At 37.3% G+C, this 20,598-nt stretch overlaps 1 protein-coding gene across 2 annotated transcripts; it reads right to left on the bottom strand.

The window, feature by feature from the left end:
• On the bottom strand, positions 556-20,281 carry ALB (albumin). Of its 2 annotated transcripts, NM_001005208.1 has the most exon segments (15): positions 558-721; positions 2,907-2,972; positions 3,609-3,741; positions 4,927-5,150; positions 6,598-6,736; positions 7,772-7,869; positions 9,507-9,639; positions 10,962-11,176; positions 12,297-12,426; positions 14,258-14,355; positions 15,691-15,823; positions 16,361-16,569; positions 18,380-18,512; positions 19,355-19,412; positions 20,119-20,236. In NM_001005208.1, coding segments are annotated over 14 exon segments (1,824 nt in total). In that variant the 5' UTR covers positions 20,198-20,236; the 3' UTR covers positions 558-721; positions 2,907-2,930.

Below are 20,598 nucleotides of genomic sequence, written 5' to 3'. Positions count from 1 at the left end.
GTAGTGAGATTAAGCCATGTTTTATTTTTATTTTTTATTTTTTCGTCTTTTTGTCTTTTTAGGGCCTCTTCTGCTGCATATGATGGTTCCCAGGCCAAGGGTCAAATCGGAGCTACAGCTGCCGGCCTAGGCCAAAGCCACAGCAATGCCAGATACGAGCCAAGTTTGCAAACTATACCACAGCTCACAGCAACACTGGATCCTTAACCCACTGAGTGAGGCCAGGGATTGAACCCGAAACCTCATGGTTCCTAGTCAGATTCGTTTCCACTGTGCCATGAAGGGAACTCCATAAACCATGTTTTATATGTCTCACCTATACCACAGGCTCTACTCTTTTATTCAGAATTATCATAATGTTAAAATATTACTTTGAATGTTCATAATCCATAACTCATGGCAGTATTAATGTTTCTTTTATGCAATTAATCCAGAAGGAACTAGAAGTCCTCCATTGAAATAGGGAAAGAGAGAATAGTGGAATTTTCATAGAACCTACAAAATTATCAGGTTGACAACACATCTTCAAAAAAATAACAGTCATAGACAATTAAATTAGATTCTTTTCATTTTTTTATTAATTGTAGCACAGAGAAAAGAGGCAAAATATTTAAAGAAATTTGTGTACTTTAGACAGGGTGTTGGTTTAAAACCAACAGAAAAGAAAAAGAGATGGATAAGTCTAGGTCTTCATTTCTCTTTCTCTTATTCTCAGGGTAGGCTGAAAAACAAAAGGATAAATATAATTACTGTTTATAAAATGCTGTGTGTTTTCTCAAATCTATTCAAATGAATGCCAAATTGCTTAGACTGTCTTTCTGTAATTTCCACCAGTGAAAACAATTTAAGGCTATCCTAGACTCATGGCGGCTAAATTCTTCTGTTGGGCTATAAGGATTGTAAAGTCCTCTCTTTGACACCAGTGTCATTGGACTCCTCAGCCTTTTCCTCATCGACCCTCAGAGTCATTAACTTAACATCTACTTCTCACTAAGTTAATTACAAACAAAAAAGGTGTCTTCTCCAAGTTAGACCTCTAGGAAGAAAGTCTTGCCATTTAGGACTAAGACAAATCACATTTTGAAATGCCCAAATTTGCAGAGATCTGAAGTTGGTTCTTTGGCCGAATGCACAATTATAAGTATTATCCTATTAGCAAAGAGCAAGGTTAAAACCTCACAGTGGAATAAACATCACAATCAGTTTGAAAAATATGAAAATTATTCATGCTAAAAAATAGTTGGATGGAGTTCCTACTGTGGCATGAAGGGATTGGCAGTGTCTTGGGAAGGCCGGGATGCAGGTTCAATCCCCAGCCTGTCTGAGTGGGTGAAAAATCCAGCATTTCCACAGCTATGGCTTAGGTTGCGAATGACTGTAGCTCAGATCTCATCCCTGGCCCGGGAGCTCCATATGCTGTGAGGTGGCCAAAACATAATAAAATAAAATATAGCTGGACAACTAGTTTCAAAAAAGGAAGTTCATCTTATTTTTTTAACTTCTCAAAAAATATTATAACCAAAATGGGTAAAACATGTTTATGTTCAAACATCTAAATTTTAAAGCCAATCTTTTGTCATAAGAAAAGAAGTTCTCGGGGTTCCCGTAGTGGCGCAGTGGTTAACAAATCCAACTAGGAACCATGAGGTTGTGGGTTCGGTCCCTGCCCTTGCTCAGTGGGTTAAAGGATCCGGCGTTGCCGTGAGCTGTGGTGTAGGTTGCAGACACAGCTCGGATCCCGCATTGCTGTGGCTGTGGTGTAGGCCAGCAGCTGCAGCTCCAACTGGATCCCTAGCCTAGGCACCTCCATATGCCACAGGAATGGCCTTAGAAATGGCAAAAAGACCGAAAAACAAACAAACAAACAAAAAACCCAGCATGTCAACACATTGGAAACTGTAGCAAATTATTTACTTAGAGTAGAAGTTCACACAGGTTGAACTATCACATCCTCCAGTGAAATGAATTTGTTCTTGAGCTATCTGGTTAACCATGTGAAATCAGTGATATTCAGTTGGGTTTTTACATGCAGAAATGCACTTGCATTTAGTCTAGCCTCTACCTAAAGTAACCCACTGTTGAGCCAGTGCTTAGTTAAATGACTCTTCTGCACCACATTAGGTCACAAAGGACAGTGGTGAGCTCTCAAGCCCTGGTTTGAATTTTGCATCTTGGCCCCACCGCTCACTAGTTGAGTGGTCCTTAGGTAAATTATTTAGCCTAGGCCTTGTTCTGTGCCTTCTTTTCCTCATTTGAGAAATGGTTATGATGTGAGCCACAGGAGAAGTCTTCTCATTTGCAAAAGGAGAATAATAATGGTATTCAACTCAGGCAAATATTTTGAGAATTAAAGAAGTTAATATATATAATGAGTTTAGAATAGTGACTGGCACTGGTCAGTCACTCTTTGCTATTTCAATAATAAGTATTATAATTACTTTTTTTTCCCCTTTGGCTGTGCCTGCGGTCTGCAGAAGCTCCTAGGCCAGGGATCAAACCTGCCCCACAACAGTAATCAGAGCCACAGCAGCAAAAATGCTGGACCCTTAACTCGCTGAGCCACCAGGAATTCCACAGCTACTTTTTTTTTTTTTTTTTTTTTTTTTTTTTTTTTGCCTTTTTGCTATTTCTTGGGCCGCTCCCGCGGCATATGGAGGTTCCCAGGCTAGGGGTCGAATCGGAGCTGCAGCCACCGGCCTACGCCAGAGCCACAGCAACGCGGGATCCGAGCCGCGTCTGCAACCTACACCACAGCTCACGGCAACGCCGGATCGTTAACCCACTGAGCAAGGGCAGGGACTGAACCCGCAACCTCATGGTTCCTAGTCGGGTTCGTTAACCACTGCGCCACGACGGGAACTCCCCACAGCTACTTTTAAGAAAAAAAAAATATAAAGTATAGTTACCTGAGATGCTTGTCACTGTGTTGTTTAGGCTAAGATCCCTCGAATTTCAATAACAAATTTCGGACCCTAAATACAAAGAAATGACAGGTATGGAGAAAATATTAGCACCATTATTAGGATTTTAAAAAAGTAACATTTACTAAGTCATTGGTGATTACGAAGTAATTTTACATACATCACATCCTCTAATTCCTGTTTAGTACTAGACTCTCTAGAAGGAAGTTCACTGGTATCACTGCCCCCAAAGGAATAAAAAAATTACTGTCAAATCATAGGGATAAACGTTAAATGATTCAGCCATTTAAATATAAACTTCCCCAGTCACCTGTAAAATCAAGCATTCGGATTCATCCAGATCACCAACCAGCATTTTTCAAGAGAATGTTTAAATAAATTAATGTTTTGGTTTCATAACAAGATTTTGGGCCTTACAAATATTTCTATCTATATTTATAAACATCACAACTTTGGAAACAAAACAATTATTACAGACATTTAGTAATAAGTTACAGTGAAGCAGGATATTAAAACAAACAAAAGCAAGAGCTATCTCAGTCATTTTGTAAGACAATGAAGAGTAAGATTCTCATTCCGCATGTACATAGTGTTTTTCAGATACATAAGCCACTAAGTCCTAGCTTGATCAAATGCAACAACAAAGGAAACTGGACCCATTAGAATGAAGACAAACAAATCCAGTACCTCCACAGCAAAGCAGGCCTCATGGTCAGGAGCGGCGCAGCACTTTTGTACAAAGGCTGCAAAGTTGCCCAGGACAGTTCTCAGTTGTTCCTCTGTTGCATGAGGCTTGTGTTTCAACAACTCAACGAGTGCACTACATTGGAATGAAAACAAAAAACAAACAAAAACACAGAAAAAAAATTTACTCCCTAAAGAAAAACAGAGATAGTAAAATGATAGCAGCGCTGCTTAAGATTATAAGTCTTAGAGCTAGGCAACTCTGGGTTTGAGGCCCAGGCTTACCATTACAAGCTTAAATATTCTCATTTGCATCATGAGAAGAATAAAATCCACCTTCAAAGGGTTGGTGGAAGGATCAAATTAAGTAATCAATGTAAATTGCTGAACATTTGTGGTGTCAGAAAATCCCAACAAATTGTTCTCTAGTAAATCACTGGAAAAGATGATGTCATTGCAATTACACATTATTCAGATTTGAGGAGTTATGCTACATTGAATTTTATAGCTATTTAAGAACTGAAAATGATCTTTAAAAACTTATTTATCTTGGGCACCATTTAGAAAGTTTCTAACCTGAGAATCTTTATATTTGGCTTTTGAACTTGCCCATTCAAAATTGATAGCGGAGAGGCCATAGGAAATAAGACTGTCTAAATCTGTGGGAGCTAGTGGTCCTCTTCCATTGACATGTGCAGAGACAGTGGTGCTCAATAAAGGGTCATGTGGGCTATGATAGGGTTGCAATATTACTCTTAAGTCTATGGCCATGACTAGAAGCCACTAGAGATAATAGCAACTTTACGTTGCCAAATTTCATGCATTTGTGACCCCTTATGACAGCAATAGGCCTCAGAACTCACAGCCCTAAATGTTTTTTTATCCAAGTTTCGTTTTCAAAAGTCAGATCTTGAAAATTTGCCTTGCCTGTAGGTTGCCATAGAAAAACTGAAAATAGCCATCCATGCCTAGAAATAAATTCCCCTATGATTTCTACTAGTTTGCTATCTGCAAAAATGTATCAGTTAATCGTTCAGCTTTTTCTACTGGGCCTAGCCTAAAATATTATTCTACTGCAGCCTTTATCCACAGGATTATTCTGAATGATTTGTAAGCAATATTATGATAACAATTTTTTTTCTTTTGCTAAGAGAACAAAATGCCATCCATTTAATTCTAGACAATTTAATCCCCTTAGTAAGGCCAATACTTAAGTACTCTCTCCTAAGGTGGATAATCACTACTTCAGAAGTTGTTCTTTTCAATTTACAGTTCTCACTGTCGTGACCACAAATGCGTGCAGTAATGAAATACTCCTCACGTTTGCTTCTTGATTTGTTTCTCATCCTCAGGAAGTGTGCATAGGTCTGCATGGAAGGTGAAGGTTCCCTCAACAAATTCTTTGGGTTTGTATGTTTCATCTGGTGTCAGAGCAGAAAAGCAAGGCCGTCTGTTCACCAAGGACTCTGTGCAGCATTTGGTAACTTTTTCGCTCACTGGTGTCTTCTCGTGCAACACGCACAACCGGTTCAGGACCAGGGACAGCTGAAAACAGGCAGGAGCGCAGAAATTCAAAAGAAGCATAATGAAAAGTTTTCCATGAATTCCTACTTTCCAGTGGACCAGAACAAATGTTCTATTTTTTTTTTTTTTTGGTCTTTTTTTTTTTTTTTTTTTTGTCTTTTTGTCTTTTGTTGTTGTTGCTGTTTCTTGGGCCGCTCCCGCGGCATATGGAGATTCCCAAGCTAGGGGTTGAATCGGAGCTGTAGCCACCGGCCTACACCAGAGCCACAGCAACGCGGGATCCGAGCCACGTCTGCAACCTACACCACAGCTCACGGCAACGCCAGATCGTTAATCCACTGAGCAAGGGCAGGGACCGAACCCGCAACCTCATGGTTCCTAGTCGGATTCGTTAACCACTGCGCCACGACGGGAACTCCCAAATGTTCTATTTTAATTAGCAACACTGAACCCAAGGTTGAGGGGAGGCAGTGAGTTGCTTATCATAAAAACGAATATAAGGGACTTTGAAAACCCTTTTAATTATATATGTCTACATTTTAAGAATAATTTATTTGAGAAATTAATTGAGTAAATAATTTGAGGTGAGCCCTGAGATACGAGTTGGAATAGGGGGAAAAATTCTTATACTGATACATTAAAGAAAAGACCCAAAGAAAGTTAAAATTTAGAAATTGCCAGGATAGAACATTGAAAATTCATGGCGTTTTTTTCAAAACAATGTTTCACTTTTGGAATCTTATCTAACTCCTCATTCTGATGGTCAGAATACTACAGGTGACCAAGTCTTGGCTGTCACCATCATATACACGACACACACCCAGGTTAGTCCACCTCTGCTTCTCAAAGTTCGCTTTGTGAATCGCTACAGGAAAAAAGTTATCATTATCAACCATAATATATATTTTTTTGTCTTTCTGTCTTTTTAGGGCCACACCCTCAACATATGGAGGTTCCCAGGCTAGGGGTCAAATCGGAGCTGCAGCCACCAACCTACACCACAGCCACAGCAATGCGGGATCCAAGCCACATCTTTGACCTACACCATGGCTCATGGCAACACCAGATCCTTAACCCACTGACTGAGGCCAGGGATCGAACCCACAACCTCATGGTTCCTAGTCAGATTCATTTCCTCTGCGCATGATGGAAACTCTGTAACCACAGTATATTTTAAATGAATCACATAATCTTTTTTTTTTTTTTTTTGTCTTTTTGCCATTTCCTGGGCTGCTCCTGCGGCATATGCAGGTTCCCAGGCTAGGGGTCGAAATGGAGCTGTAGCCCCCAGCCTGTGCCAGAGCCACAGCAACTCAGGATCTGAGCCATGTCTGCAACCCAGGCCACAGCTCACAGCAAGGCCGGATCCTCAACCCACTGAGCAAGGCCAAGGATCAAACCCGCAACCTCATGGTTCCTAGTCGGATTTGCTAGCCACTAAGCCACGACGGGAACTCCAATGACTCACATAGTCTTCAGCACAGGACAGTCTTTCTTCTTCAGGACGCTTACAACACCTAGAGCCCACTAGTCCTAGTTTTCTTGCGACCTCCACAAGAGTTGGAGTTGACACTTGGGGTACTTTCTTGGTGTAACGAACTATGAGCCTGTAACAAAATAACCCATGTGTTTTCAGGCAGGCAAGAAACTGTCTTTTTCTAACAGTCTATCAAGCAGAGAACACTTAGCCAAAATCCACTAAGATGATTTTCCATTCATAAAATTATCTTCATCTCCAGTTTCCGGTAATGTGAGGGAAGGCCTGTTATGAGCAGCTAATTAAGCCTAGCTTTGAATTCTACTTATCCTGTATAAGTTTAGGAGAGTGACCTAACTTATTATAATTCAGTGACATTAAAATACTTATTAGCTGCTTCTTTGTTTCAATAAAATCCACTGAGAGCTTAATATATATCAGTACTGAACTAAATTTAAAAGACATGAGTGAATTTTCTCACCTATAAAATGGAAGGGAATATATCTGACACAATAGGGATAATGCAAGGATTAAATTAAAAGAAAAGAAGTATACAATCAGCCTGACATGGTGACTAGCATGTAATAATCATTTACTAAGAATGCTAATTACCACTGAAAGCCAATATATGACTGTAGTCTACTCAAGGGAAGAGACTGTGTCTTCATTGTTGTTTTTGCTGTTCTTACCAATTTTGAAGAGTGCTACCATACGCGGGCTGAACAATGACTATTTACTGAATGATGTGTACTTTCTTGTCACCTCCATAAATAAAGTACTATTAAATCAGGATATTAATCTATCATATTACTGAGCTACTGCCATTCAAGACTGACTATTTCCTGCTCCATAAAGCATTGCTGTATTTTGTTCACTCATAAAATATTCATTAACCTTCAAGGGGCATCCTCAGTCCCTATATTCCAAGATTTGATATTTTTCCTCCAATCTTACGAGGCCACTTTGTTAAACTACACTGAAATATGGACCTCTTTATCCTGTCGACTATTTTATCTCATTTTCTCTGGGCTTTCTTGATGGAGAGTGATTCAAAATGTATACTTCATGTCATGATTAAAAGTTCTATTATGGGTAGTCTATATATTGTCTTAAATACTTACTAAGTAATCAAGAAAAAAATTAGCCAATAAGCAAAAATACTTACGCATTTTGGAATCCATACTCTCCAAGTTTTTCAAAAAGTTCACAGTTTTGTTTGATTAAATTCTTAGGCTCATCCACAAGAGGCTGAAATTTATCAAACTGAAAAATAAAAGGATTGTGTTTATGACACTCTGAGGACCAGACGCAGGTTGTTTTGGTCCCTTCTGGGTAGGATGAGATCCTTCCTCTTTTCTGCCCAAAGCCATGTAAATAGATACTTGACACCACATCTGTTATAACATGTCCAAACTGTTTATTTGGTGAGACTGTATAGGATACGCGGTTAAGAACATTCAGACTATGGAGTGAGAGTGCTGGTGTGGAAGCCAGGCCATCTGACTCATTTTCCAGTTGTGCAACATTGCTCCCCATCTCTAAGCTTTAGAACCCTCCTTTCTACGATGGAGATGAACTCACTTCACAAAATTACTCTGTAAACCACCTGAGCTAATGAAATTAAAGCAGAGACTGGAGTATAGAAAAAACTTAAAGATGGCTATGATTCTAAGTATCACTATTATTAAGCCATCTCTCCAGGTGAATTCTGAGCTCTCTGAGATTAGAGACATAAGTCCCTGTGTGTCATCTGGCATATAACAGGTTCTCGGTACAGGAAAAAATGACTTTTCTCTGATTCTTTTTTTTTTTTTTTCCTTTTTGGTTTTTGCTTTTTGGAGGTCGCACTCTCGGCATATGGAGGTTCCCAGGCTAAGGGTCAAATTGGAGGTGTGGTTGCTTGCCTACACCTCAGTCACAGCAAGGCAGGATCCCAGCTGCATCTGCAACCTACACTACAGCTCACAGCAATGCCAGATCCTTAATCCACTGAGCGAGGCCAGGGATTGAATCCATGTCCTCGTGGATACTAGCCAGGTTCATTAAGCACTGAGCCATGGCAGGAACTCCTCCTTGGATTCTTAAGTTTGTAAACCACTATATGTGCTAGGAGTGTTAAATATCTCAAATAAAATAAAATTCTATTTTAGCATAGCTAAATATGCTAGAAATTCTTGAAACAGATTTCTTCTCTTTAATTTCTTATAAAACCTTTCCCAAACCATCTCAAAAAAAGATTTGACAATATTCTAAACTAATAGAATTTCACAATCTTTGTTAAGATACTAATTCTTTTTTTTTTTTTTTTTTTTTTTTTTGGTCTTTTCTAGGGCTGCACCCGTGGCATATGGAGATTCCCAGGCTAGGGGTCAAATCGGAGCTGTAGCCGCTGGCTTACACCACAGCCACAGCAACATGGGATCCAAGCCGTGTCTGGGAGCTACCCCACAGCTCATGGCAATGCCGGATCCTTAACCCACTGAGCAAGGCCAGGGATCAAACCCGAAGCCTCATGGTTCCTAGTTGGATTTGTTAACCACTGAGCCATGACAGGAACTCCTAGATACTAATTTTTGACACTTGATAAAACTTGGAATCAAGTTAACTTTCTTTATATCTAAGTTAAATGTCTTTTAATTAACATTTAAATTTACTTTACCTAACATTGTTCTCAGGAGTGTAAAAAAAGAAGCAGCATAGTCAGGGGTTGTAAATTTAGAGATGGCTCTCTTTGATCTTTCTTTTCTATTTAAGGCTATTATTTCTATAATGTTTAAAAGCACAGAATTGAAACCATCTTAAGATCTAAGTTTCACTAATAGCATTCTTTTATTATTTTTCTTTTCTGTTACTGGAATCAGCAGTCAAAGAGCTACAGTTTTTATCCTCCAGAAACCTACCACTGTGGCATAGCATGCCGGAGGATCCTCTTTGGCACAGCAGTCCTCCAGTGTGGCTTCATATATCTTGGCAATTCTCAGCAGCAATGAGACAGAGTAGTCTGGGTGCCTTCTTGAATACTCATACAAAAACCTAATTAAGATGAAAATAAAATAGATTCGGTTGGACCAAAGAGCAAGAAAGATCACTTAACTAACAAAAGTAACTCCTGTCTTAAAGGTCTGAATTTCTCTCTCTCTTTTTTTTTTTTTTTTTTTTTTTTGGTGGGGTGGGGGGTCTTTCCAGGGCTGCACTGCAGCATATGGAGGTTCCCAGGCTAGGGGTCAAATTAGAGCTGTAGCTGCAGGCCTACGTCACAGCCACAGAAACGCCAGACCCAAGCTATGTCTGCAACCTCATGGCAACACCAAATCCTTAACCCACTGATCAAGGCCAGGAATGGAACCCAAATCCTCATGGATCCTAGTTGGATTTGTTACTGCTGAGCCACGAAAAGAACTCCAGGTCTTAATTTCTAAGCCCGATGCAGTAAAGCTTAATTGCTAAGGACTTGAAGGTTCAGAGATAAATCTGTCAAATCCTGGCTCTGCCATTTATTTTATTATACCATCTTTGGCAGCTTATTAAAACCATCAGAGCCTCTGTTTCCTACTCTGTGGAATGGGGATAATAATAGTATCTATCTTATAAGGTGAATTGTGAAAAATATGTAATCTCTGCAAAACACACACTGCCTGGCACATACTGAATGTTTAATGAATGACACCTATTACTATAAGGTATATTTTGTTCGATTTGGATTACACCTCTGAAAAGTTCTGAGTAAATTCTTGACAGGTACATAATTTTATGAAATATTATTTAGTGCACAGAATACTATTATAATTGAGCAATAAAAATGCAAAATTTATCACCACACTTACTGACTTTGTATAATTACTGATTTTGTCATTTAATTGTATGCTGCCTTGCCATGTTACTGGACTTTTGATCTTTTTAACCAAATATAAACAGATGCCATATTTTTCTTTATAGTTCTTTGCTGCCATTAGGTAGATAGATAAATAGATATAAAGATATATTACATATATTCACATATATATAAGTTCAAAAAATTCTCTTTGAATGAATGCATGAGTAAAAAATATGTATAAATTTATATATACACAAAATATTTCTACCAGTATTTCCAAAAGTATTCCTGGGGGGAATAAAAACTGACTTTTATTTTTACTTCGTATTCTATTGTTTGAGCTTTTCCCACGAGTATGTATTACTTTATGACAATTTTTTAAATTAATTTTTTCCCTAAAAGTTTAAAGGCTGGAGAGGAAAGAAGAAAGAAACATTAAAGGCAACATGAAAATTGTGGCAATTCCAAAAGAAAGCCTGAATAATTTCCTAAATCCTGAGACCTTATAAAATTATGAAAGGATTAATCCTTATCCACTTACGTGCCCAGGAAGACATCCTTTGCTTCTTTATAGTTTTTACAAACTTCCTTATCTTCAACAAAATCATGTTCTAATGGGTTCAGGTCTGCAGGCAATTCATCTCTTTTTGCCTCAGCAATGCAGTGGGATTTTTCCAACAGAGGCTTATCACAGCATTCCTTCAGTTTAGTGGAGATTGTGTCTTGATTTTCACATATATATTTGGCAAGATCCGCCTACAAGCAAGTTGATGGAAATTGTTCCACATAAATTGACACCACTGTACTTCCTTCTCAGACTTGACTCTGTTGGCAGAGCGTGTTCTAAGACTATACATATACCAACTTCTGTGAACAGTTTGTATGTGCTGCTAAGCCTAGAGACTCAGAATTACTAAAACATTTGCACTTGATTAAAAAAAAATCTAGTCAATTATAGGGACTCCTATCAATTGTTTATTAATTTTATTTAACACTGTTAAATCATTTAAGTGTTTAAATCAGTACTCTTTTTCCAAATATTCCCCCCAGATTAAATTCAGGCATCTCAAAACTTAAAAAGCTAAATCAGGTGTAGGAGATTTTTGGAGAGTTAGTCACCATCATGGTCACAGACCTTACTAAAACTTATGAAATGTCTGCCTTAAATTTTCCAGAAAGTGTCCTGAGAGATTAGGATTTTGGTATTCAGTTATACTTTTCAGTTTGAGAAAAAGAGATAGCATACTAAATATTGGTGTATTTAACACAGAGAGTTAATTAAGAGAGAATATGGAGGAAAAAAGGTATGTAATTTCCAAAGGTCTCTTCAGATCCCAGCCCTTCTCCAACTCCTCCCACCTCACAAAAAAAAAAAAAAAAAAAAAAAACTTCTTAGAAGTCTACCTTTGTAGACAGAATGAACTTCTTTGCAGAACAGATACTGACTCACAGACTGAAAAACTTAAGGTCTCCAAAGGAGACAGTTTTGGGGGTGGGGGATGCACTGGGGTTGTGGGACGGAAATCCCATAAAATTGGATTGTAATGATCATTGTACAACTACAAATGTAATAAAATCATTGAGTAATAAAAAAAAAAAGAAAGCCAAAAAAAAAGTCTACCCTTGTAACTGTCTTACTTCACTTTGAGGCTTTTGTTCTCAGATTATGAATGAAAGGGATTACAAATTAGTGAATGAGTTTATTAGAGCACTTACTGAGTCATTTATCAGATAAAATAAAGTACCACTTGTCAGAGAAAGGATTGAGCAGATTAGAGCATTGAAAACAATCTTAATCCATTCTCAGTTGTTTTGATGCTAAACCAAGTGATTCTAATCCAACAAGTTACCAAAAAGCATACTGAGGATTCTTTACCCTGTCATCTGCACATTCAAGCAGGTCACCATGGCAGCATTCCTTGTGGACTTTTGCAAGATCTGTCACTATCTTGGAAATCTCTGTAAAGTCAGCCTTGGGAAATCTCTGGCTCAGGCGAGCTAATGACCTAAAAATAAATTTTTCCCATCAAAATATTATTAGCAGGCAACATTTTATGTGAACGTGCTAGGAAAATACTACATATAACAAGACAATTTAGGACAAAATAACATAAAGAAATCATTTGTAAAATTAATTAGTTCTCGGAGTTCCCATCGTGGCTCGGCGGAAACAAATCCAACCAGGAACCATGAGGTTTCGAGTTAGATCCCTGGTCTCAATTAGTAGGTTAAGGATCTGGCATTGCAGTGAGCTGTGGTGTAGGTTGCAGACACAGCTCAGATCCTGCGTTGCTGTAGCTGTGGTGTACACTGGCAGCTATAGCTCCGATTTGACTCCTAGCCTGGGAACCTCCATACACAGTGGATGTGGCCCTAAAAAGCAAAATAAATAAATAAATAAAACATTAATAAAAAGTAAATATTAAAAAATCATTGCAATTCTCAGTTAAAATTAAAAATTTTTTTAAATAAAAAAATAAAATTCATAAGTTCTTATTTTAATACTAGTTCTTAATCAAACTGTTATCTAAGGGCAAAATGTTTCCTTAGGGCAGAATGATTCATTTTAAGAGTGTGTATGGTGGTTAGAAGTCCAGCAATTCATAAAGCAGAAATCAAAGAGGGATTATAAAAAAGGCAACATTCTGAGAGGCATCAAGTTTGGAGCCCAGAGCTGACTTCCAGATCTGTCTTTACAGCTTATTAACAGTGTGACCCTAGGCAAGTTAGTTAGCCTCTCTGAGCTTCCATCTCTACGGAATCACAACAGCTGCTAAACCAAAGGACTGTTGGGAGGATTACATTATATAACACTAATGAAAGCACTGTATGAACTGGGACGTGCCATGCAAATTCCAGTTATCTTTTTCTATTAACACATTTTTCCTGACTTCTAAAGGTCTCTGAGCAAAGAAATTTCATAACTTCTTCAAGATTAGAGAGATATGATTCAGCATACTTTTACCGATCGGATTGATTCAGCAATCTCTAAGCTCAATGGCAAGATATAAAAGACTTATATCCACCTATTTTCCCAGATCATTTCAGACTCACTAAATCTAATAAAAGACACTTCTTCTCCCCAAACTAATCATAGTCTATTTAATTGTGTATCATTTCATGTTAGGGTTGTTTCATTTACTGATTTGGTTGATTTTGGTGGTTTGATGGGCAAAGATAGTTAGCTCAAGTGACAGTTTCTAGAGAGCTTGAAAAACGTCATTTTTATTTTGTTTCCTGTTTGTGTTGCTTCATTGTTGTCCAGAAAGTGAAAGATTGATGAGGGAGAGGAGCCAGTTCCTTGGCTCAGGTATTGAAGGATGCTTCTAGAACTAGCTAATAACAAACTGAGGCCCAGGCAAAAGAAAGAGATTAAGAAAATGAATGGAGCTCTGAGAAAATGAGAAGAAAACTTGATGGCAGAAATTAAGTACAAGGACGTAAGAAGACAAGAAGACACCTTCAGATAATTGGTTGTGAGAATGGAGGTGAAGTACGATTAGAGACCCTAACTACATTTCTATAAAAATATGGGCCGTACTATTTAATACTGAGATCTCAATCATTATAAATCTATGAGAGTTTAAACACTTGTCCTAGAAGAACAACCACAAAAAGCTGTCCTCTAAATTCTTTGATTACTCAGAAAAAATACGATAAAAAAAATGACAAATTGTCATTGATGCTCTGGTTTTCACCGCTGTCAAATTTCTACTTTTTAGACATCCAAAAAGATGTAGGTGAAAGTACTTTGTAAAATGGCATATAAATGTACAATTTGTCAGCTGAACCATCATGATTTACATCATTATAGAGATGTAAACTAAGTTTAAATACCATGCTTTGAAAGCTCTCTCTCCGAATTTTTGGATACTGGCACACTTAAGTCTCTGTTTGGCGGCGGAAGTCAGTACTTTTTCTCTCAGATGCTCAATCTGCAGGAAAGAAATAATTTTGGAAAAATTAGGAAAGAAAAATTCTGCACAGACCATCCCCTTCATAAGCTCAGATGAGGCTAAGCCAAATTAAATTTTAAAGAGATAATTTACACCTCAATTCCTAAGTACTCACTACTGGCAAATAATTATCTTGCTATGCAGAAAGAGGAAAATTCAGTGTGGTCATAGTGGAAAACTCTACATGGTTAAAAACTTGCATGGAGGCATTTCTAGGGAAAAGGGAACTAAAAGGAAAAGTGTAAGGGCAGAATACACTAATATCCTAAGAACAGAACTTTGCTGACCTCTTAATTTTGCATATAACCCATGTCAATTTCTCCTCCCCCCCAACTCTCTTAACATCAATAAACCCCCTAGAAAAGAGAATGCAGTATATAATAAATATTTATGGAATGAATAAATAAACTCAGGCTTCCAGATGTAGTTAACATCTCCCCCATTTAGAATTCCTTCTCCAATTAAAAAAAGTCCCATGAAATTTTTTTTCATGTTTCAAGTCTCATGCAGCAGAAACCGAGTGCTCTTGCTATGCAATTTTAAAAATGAGTCTCTGGGAGTTCCTGTCATGGTTCAGCGGTTAACGAATCCGACTAGGAACCGTGAGGTTGCCAGTTCGATCCCTGGCCTTGCTCAGAGGATTAAGGATCCGGCCTTGCCGTGAGCTGTGGGGTAGACTGCAGACGCAGCTTGGATCCCGCGTTGCTGTGGCTCTGTTGTAGGCCGACGGCTACAGCTCCGATTTGACCCCTAGCCTGGGAACCTCCATATGCCGCAGGAGCGGCCCTAGAAAAGGCAAAAAGACAAAAAATTAATTAATTAATTAATTAAAATAAAATAAAAATGATTTTCCGTATTTCACTATAGCAACTAGGACTATAAAAAGAGGCGGGATATTTAGACACATACATAGTGATTCCCTCTACCAGACCCACTTCGGCAAACCTTAGAAGCAGGAAGATAGAAGACATAGGTCTTCAAAAAAGGTGAAAGATCTTTGAGGGAAAGAAGAGGAAGGAAAGCTTTCTTTTTTTTTTTTTTCTGATTTTAGTTATTTTATTTAGGTTGGATTTTTTTTTTTTGCCATATTTAACCTTTTTTTTTTAATAATTTTTTTTATTTTCCCACTGTACTGCAAGGGGGTCAGGTTATCCTTACATGTATACATTACAATTACATTTTTTCCCCCACCCTTTCTTCTGTTGCCAGGTAAAGAAATTTCTTTCAGAGGCTTAGGTTCCCTAAATCCAGCCATAAAATGCCCCAAAGCTGAGGTTTGATTATGAGTTGGTTCTGCTTTTCTTCGGGGAATACCTTTGGTAACAGGCAGGCAGCTTTATCAGCAGCTTGGCAGCATTCTGAAAAAACATCTTTATATATAATGGCATAATAAAGGAGTTCTGGGGCGTAGAAATAGGGATGTCTTCTGGCAATTTCATATAGGTATCTAAATTTTTAAACAGAGAAAAGAGACAGTCATTTTTCTATAGCAGACAGTATTTCAGGAATGTTGGTAATCAGCATTTTTCCCAGAGCCTCCAAAGCCCAGACATCTAATTTTCCAGTTCAGCTCAATTTGCTCATGATGAACTTGCCTTTCTCGTTCTTCAAGTCAGTGAAAAGATTAAACTTAAACATACATATACACATGTAAAATAGTTACATTTTGATGATATGTTTATTGACAAAAGAGAAATTCTGAGAATACTAAATATATACATGTGTATATATTTATAATATTTTAATACATGTCAACTTCAAATATTTTCATACAGGTCATATCCTGCTTTGAAGAACTGCAAAAGACCTTTGAGCAATTTTTTTCATCATGTAGAATTTTGTATTATCATATATTATTTCCTAGGAAATTGTCAGAACAAAAGCTTCAAAGCTTAAGGTTGATATCTTTAATAGTAATTTGTTATACTGAGTCTTCACTTATCCATAATTTTTAATTTTGAAGCATAAAAATCTGATTACTTACTTTCCCCAAAACTTCTGTTCATCTTCCTGGAAGTCAGCGCATAAAGCAACAGGGTCTGGTTTCAATTTAGGGATGTCGGGGTTATCATTTTTGTGTTGGAGGAAGCATTCGTTTCTCTCAGGCTCTTCTTTTTCACAGCAGTCAGCCAAGTCACCATAGTGTTCACGAAGGGATGGAATTGCACATAATTTATCTCCAAAGAGAGTGTGCTAAATGAAAGAGAGAGCAGGCTTCAGATTGCTGGCAGCATTTTATTTTCCTCATACTCAAAGAATAGTATTAAAAATCAGCATCCTGGTAAACCTTGGTTAGGAAATCATATAAAAATCCACATTTTTTTCAGGTTTAGAGAGTTTCCCTTGATTTGACCATCTATATGTAATTTTCATAAGAATTAACTGTCTGTCACACTCTTACTTATAGTGGATAAAACAGAAAGGCAAAAACTCCATGGTTTTAAGGAATGAGCATAGCTCCTATTTCCACCTGAGACTAAAGGTTAGGAGAGCAATCACCATAATAGAAAATCAAGGAAAAACAATTCTCTAAGTAGCAGATGAATTCAATTTAGGGAGAAGAGTGTTCAGGTAGTTTCTCATTTTATCTGCTCCTTTTTGAGAGGTCCAGCCTTTTAGTTAATACTGTTGAAAACTGAGGAGTTATGCAATCCACTATATATTGTTATCACAGAAAAATATAGGTTTTTTTGTTCTAGAAATATTTATTTCAAAGCACATTCCATTAAATGAGTCCTTTCTGTCCTCATTAAGTTTTACCGGGAAAGTAAGTGTAATGTTAGGCAAAATAAGCTGCTCTAGACAGATTTTATTAATTTTTTAAAAGGTATTTTTTAAAATTCACATTTAGAGCCATATTATTGCACAGAGTTAAAGAACTGATTCAGATTACTCAGCCCATAAAAAAGAACAAAATAATGCCTTTTGCAACAACATGGATGAACCTAGAGATTATCATACTAAGACAGTGAAAGACAAACATCATGTGATATCACTTTTATGTGGAATTAAAATTTTTAAAAAAGGATAAAAATGACCTTATTTGCAGAACAGAAACAAACTCACAGATTTTGAAAAACTTATGGTTCCCAAAGAGGACATGTTGGGGTGAGGGAGAGATAGACTGGGGGTTTGGGATTGGTAAATGCACACTATAGTATATGAAATGACTGGCCAACGGGGTCTGCTGTATAGCACAGGGAATTCTACCCAGTATTCTGTGATAATTCATATGGGAAATGAATCTGAAAAGAATAGATATGTAACTGAATCACTTTGTTGTATAGCAGAAATTATCACAACATTCTAAATCAATTCTACTTCAATAAAACTTTTAAAAAATGAAAAAAAAAAGCCTTGAGGAAGAAGTACATATAGAGAGAAGAAAATCCTTCAGTGATAAATAAAAAATTGCCTTGTCCCCAGAAAGCTAAGTATAAAGCAGTGAGAGAAACATAAACTTACCCGTATATTGTAGATCTATCTGAAAATATCAAAAGTTCAAAGTCCTGATATTTTATGGTATGTAAAAATATGAATGGGGAGTTCTCATTGTGGCTCAGTGGTTAATGAACCCAACTAGTATCCATGAGGATGCAGGTTCCATCCCTGGCATCGTTCAGTGGGTTAAGGACCTGGTGTTGCCATGGGCTGTGGTGTAGGTCACAGACACGGCTCGGATCTGGTGTTGCTGTAGCTGTGGCATAGGCCGGAGGCTACAGCTCCGATTCGACCCCCAGCCTGGGAACCTCCATATGCCATAGGTGCGGCCCTAAAAGGACAAAAACAAAACAAACAACAACAACAACAAAACCAACCTGTGGTTATAGCTAGAACATCTCTGTGACAGAAGAAATAATGGCTCTACCCACTTTTGAGGATTGCTCACAACTATGGTCACTTAGTAATCACCGAGAAAACTAAAAGGGGACTTTTTCCCTTTTAAATGTTCAAGGGTACATAAAAGCAGAAGAAATACTATCCTAAAGCAGAATATACTTACAATTGACTTGTCACAATTTTCAGCTGACTCATCAGCAACACATGTTTTTGCAAACTCAGTTACTTCCCTCACTAATTTCACATGCTCTTCATATGGGCATTGCTGGAGATGCTGAGAAAAGGCAATCAGCACTCTGAAACAAAGGACGTAGAAAATGTAACAAAATTTTAATATACAGTACATTGCTAAGCTAGAAAACAAATTGTGTGTCTGTATATCTATATTTTACACATCTTTCTTACTCTTAGCCAGAAAGCCTGTTCACATTAGCTGTGATCTGAGGCTTAACGAAGTACATGTGGCTTCAGAAGCCAAGGATGTATATTTCCACTATCATGGAAGAAGATGTATCATGTCAGAAGATGCATACACACAGAGCAAACAGGTAAAATGTATTCGAATAGACCTAGTTACTAAGACTGGGACATTACCTAGGCTAACTATTTAAAACAAACAAACAAACAAACAAAAAACCACACACACTCATTTAATCAGGCTGTAGGATGAGATAGACCTTGAAAAATAAACTGTTTTCTCACTATTTATTAGATTAAAAAAATTGAAATTATCTCAAGAAACCACAGAACTATTTGCTAGGGAAAGCGAGTTGTGAACGAATCACATAGCAAAATCCTTCCCCCCATGCAGGCTATACAAGATTTCCAGAGCTACACTGTCCAACATAGTTGCCATTAGCCATAAGTGACGATGTAGATTTAAATAAATTAAAAGTAAATGCTGTTTAAATTTTTGATCCTCAGTTGTACTCGTCATATATATTTAAAGTACTCCGTAGCCACATGTGGCCAATGGCAACTGTCAGACAACACCAATAGAGGATATTTCCACCAACGCAGAAAATTCTACTGGAGGGACTGCTCTAGAATCTCTGATGGCGGGGGAATATGAGGGTGTCAAAATAATAACTGACACTAATAGAAACATTAAATTTGAATCTTCAATATTTTAACTTACAGGCCTTTGAAATATTGTTCTCCCAAATCTTTAAACCGATGAGCAATTTCACTCTTGTCTGGGGAAAAGAGGAGAGAAAAAAAGTTTTGCTTAAATTCTGACGAAACAACCAGTTAAGATAATATTTTTTGTTTCTCTTCATTTGACTTAGGTATTCATTTGCTCCTAGATACTGGGCTCTGATCTTTACAGAAAATCTTAGGACGGTGGTAAATTTCTTCTTTTGCATTTAAACAGAAGAGTTATTTAATTGCCCATGATATTATTTGAAAAACCATTAAAATCATTAAATATTTATGGCTTTCTATTCAAACTTGGATAAGATCTAATGTTCATTTAGTATCTATTACCAGCTACTGAGAGGATGGTCTGAAATGAAAAATATAAATGCAAATTCTTTTTATAAAGTGTTTGTATATTCTTAATATAAACCAAGGTGTAAGGTACAGTGAATAGGCCTTTAGGAATTTGGAATTTTTAATTCTGTCTTCAACTGCACTCTGTGAAGTGTAAGTCACTCTACATAAGCTCCTTCATGTGCAAAAGAAAATTATAGCTACTAAACAATTCTCACTATTTTTTCACCCAGCATGTTAGAAACATATTAATAAGATAACTTCCTAAGGGTTCGCAAATACAAAATATCATAACAGTCTAGAAATAAATGCTAAAGGAAAACTTAATTCATCAAAGATTCAAAGTTTACTGAAACTTTCTTTTACTAGGAAAATAAAAGTTGAACAATAGAAAAATCGAACTCTTACATGTATCTCGACGAAACACACCCCTGGAATAAGCAGAGCTGAAGAGAAAGAGAAGGGAAATAAAAGTCACCCACTTCATTGTGCCAAAGGCTTGTGGGGTTGATAGAAGAGAAAAGGTAGGACGAACAGAGGAAAGTCAGCACTAATATACTTCTTTAACCAATAATTGTAGATTATTAACTAGACTCATTTTTGTATTTCATTGGCTCACAACTGATTACAAAATTCATAGTTTTTTTGCCAAAAATGTGTTTGACTAAATCCCTTGCGTATGTTTGCCGTCTGGATCTGTTTTCTCCACAAGACCTTGTCAATTCATTAAAGTTATGTAAAACACCTTATCAAATTTTACATAAGAGTTTAAACGATTTGTACTATTACCATGATCTCTATCTGTGGTTTACCATTTGAACGTGTTAGTTTTCAAAATTTGCAAAAATTTAAGCAAACCAGTGACTTAGCTTGGAAATAAGACATGTT

This window comes from Sus scrofa, chromosome 8, assembly GCF_000003025.6.
Source record: "Sus scrofa isolate TJ Tabasco breed Duroc chromosome 8, Sscrofa11.1, whole genome shotgun sequence".
NCBI classification, from domain to species: Eukaryota; Metazoa; Chordata; class Mammalia; order Artiodactyla; family Suidae; genus Sus; species Sus scrofa.
Note: the sequence above shows the minus strand (reverse complement) of the source record. Positions and strands in the feature narration are given on the sequence as shown.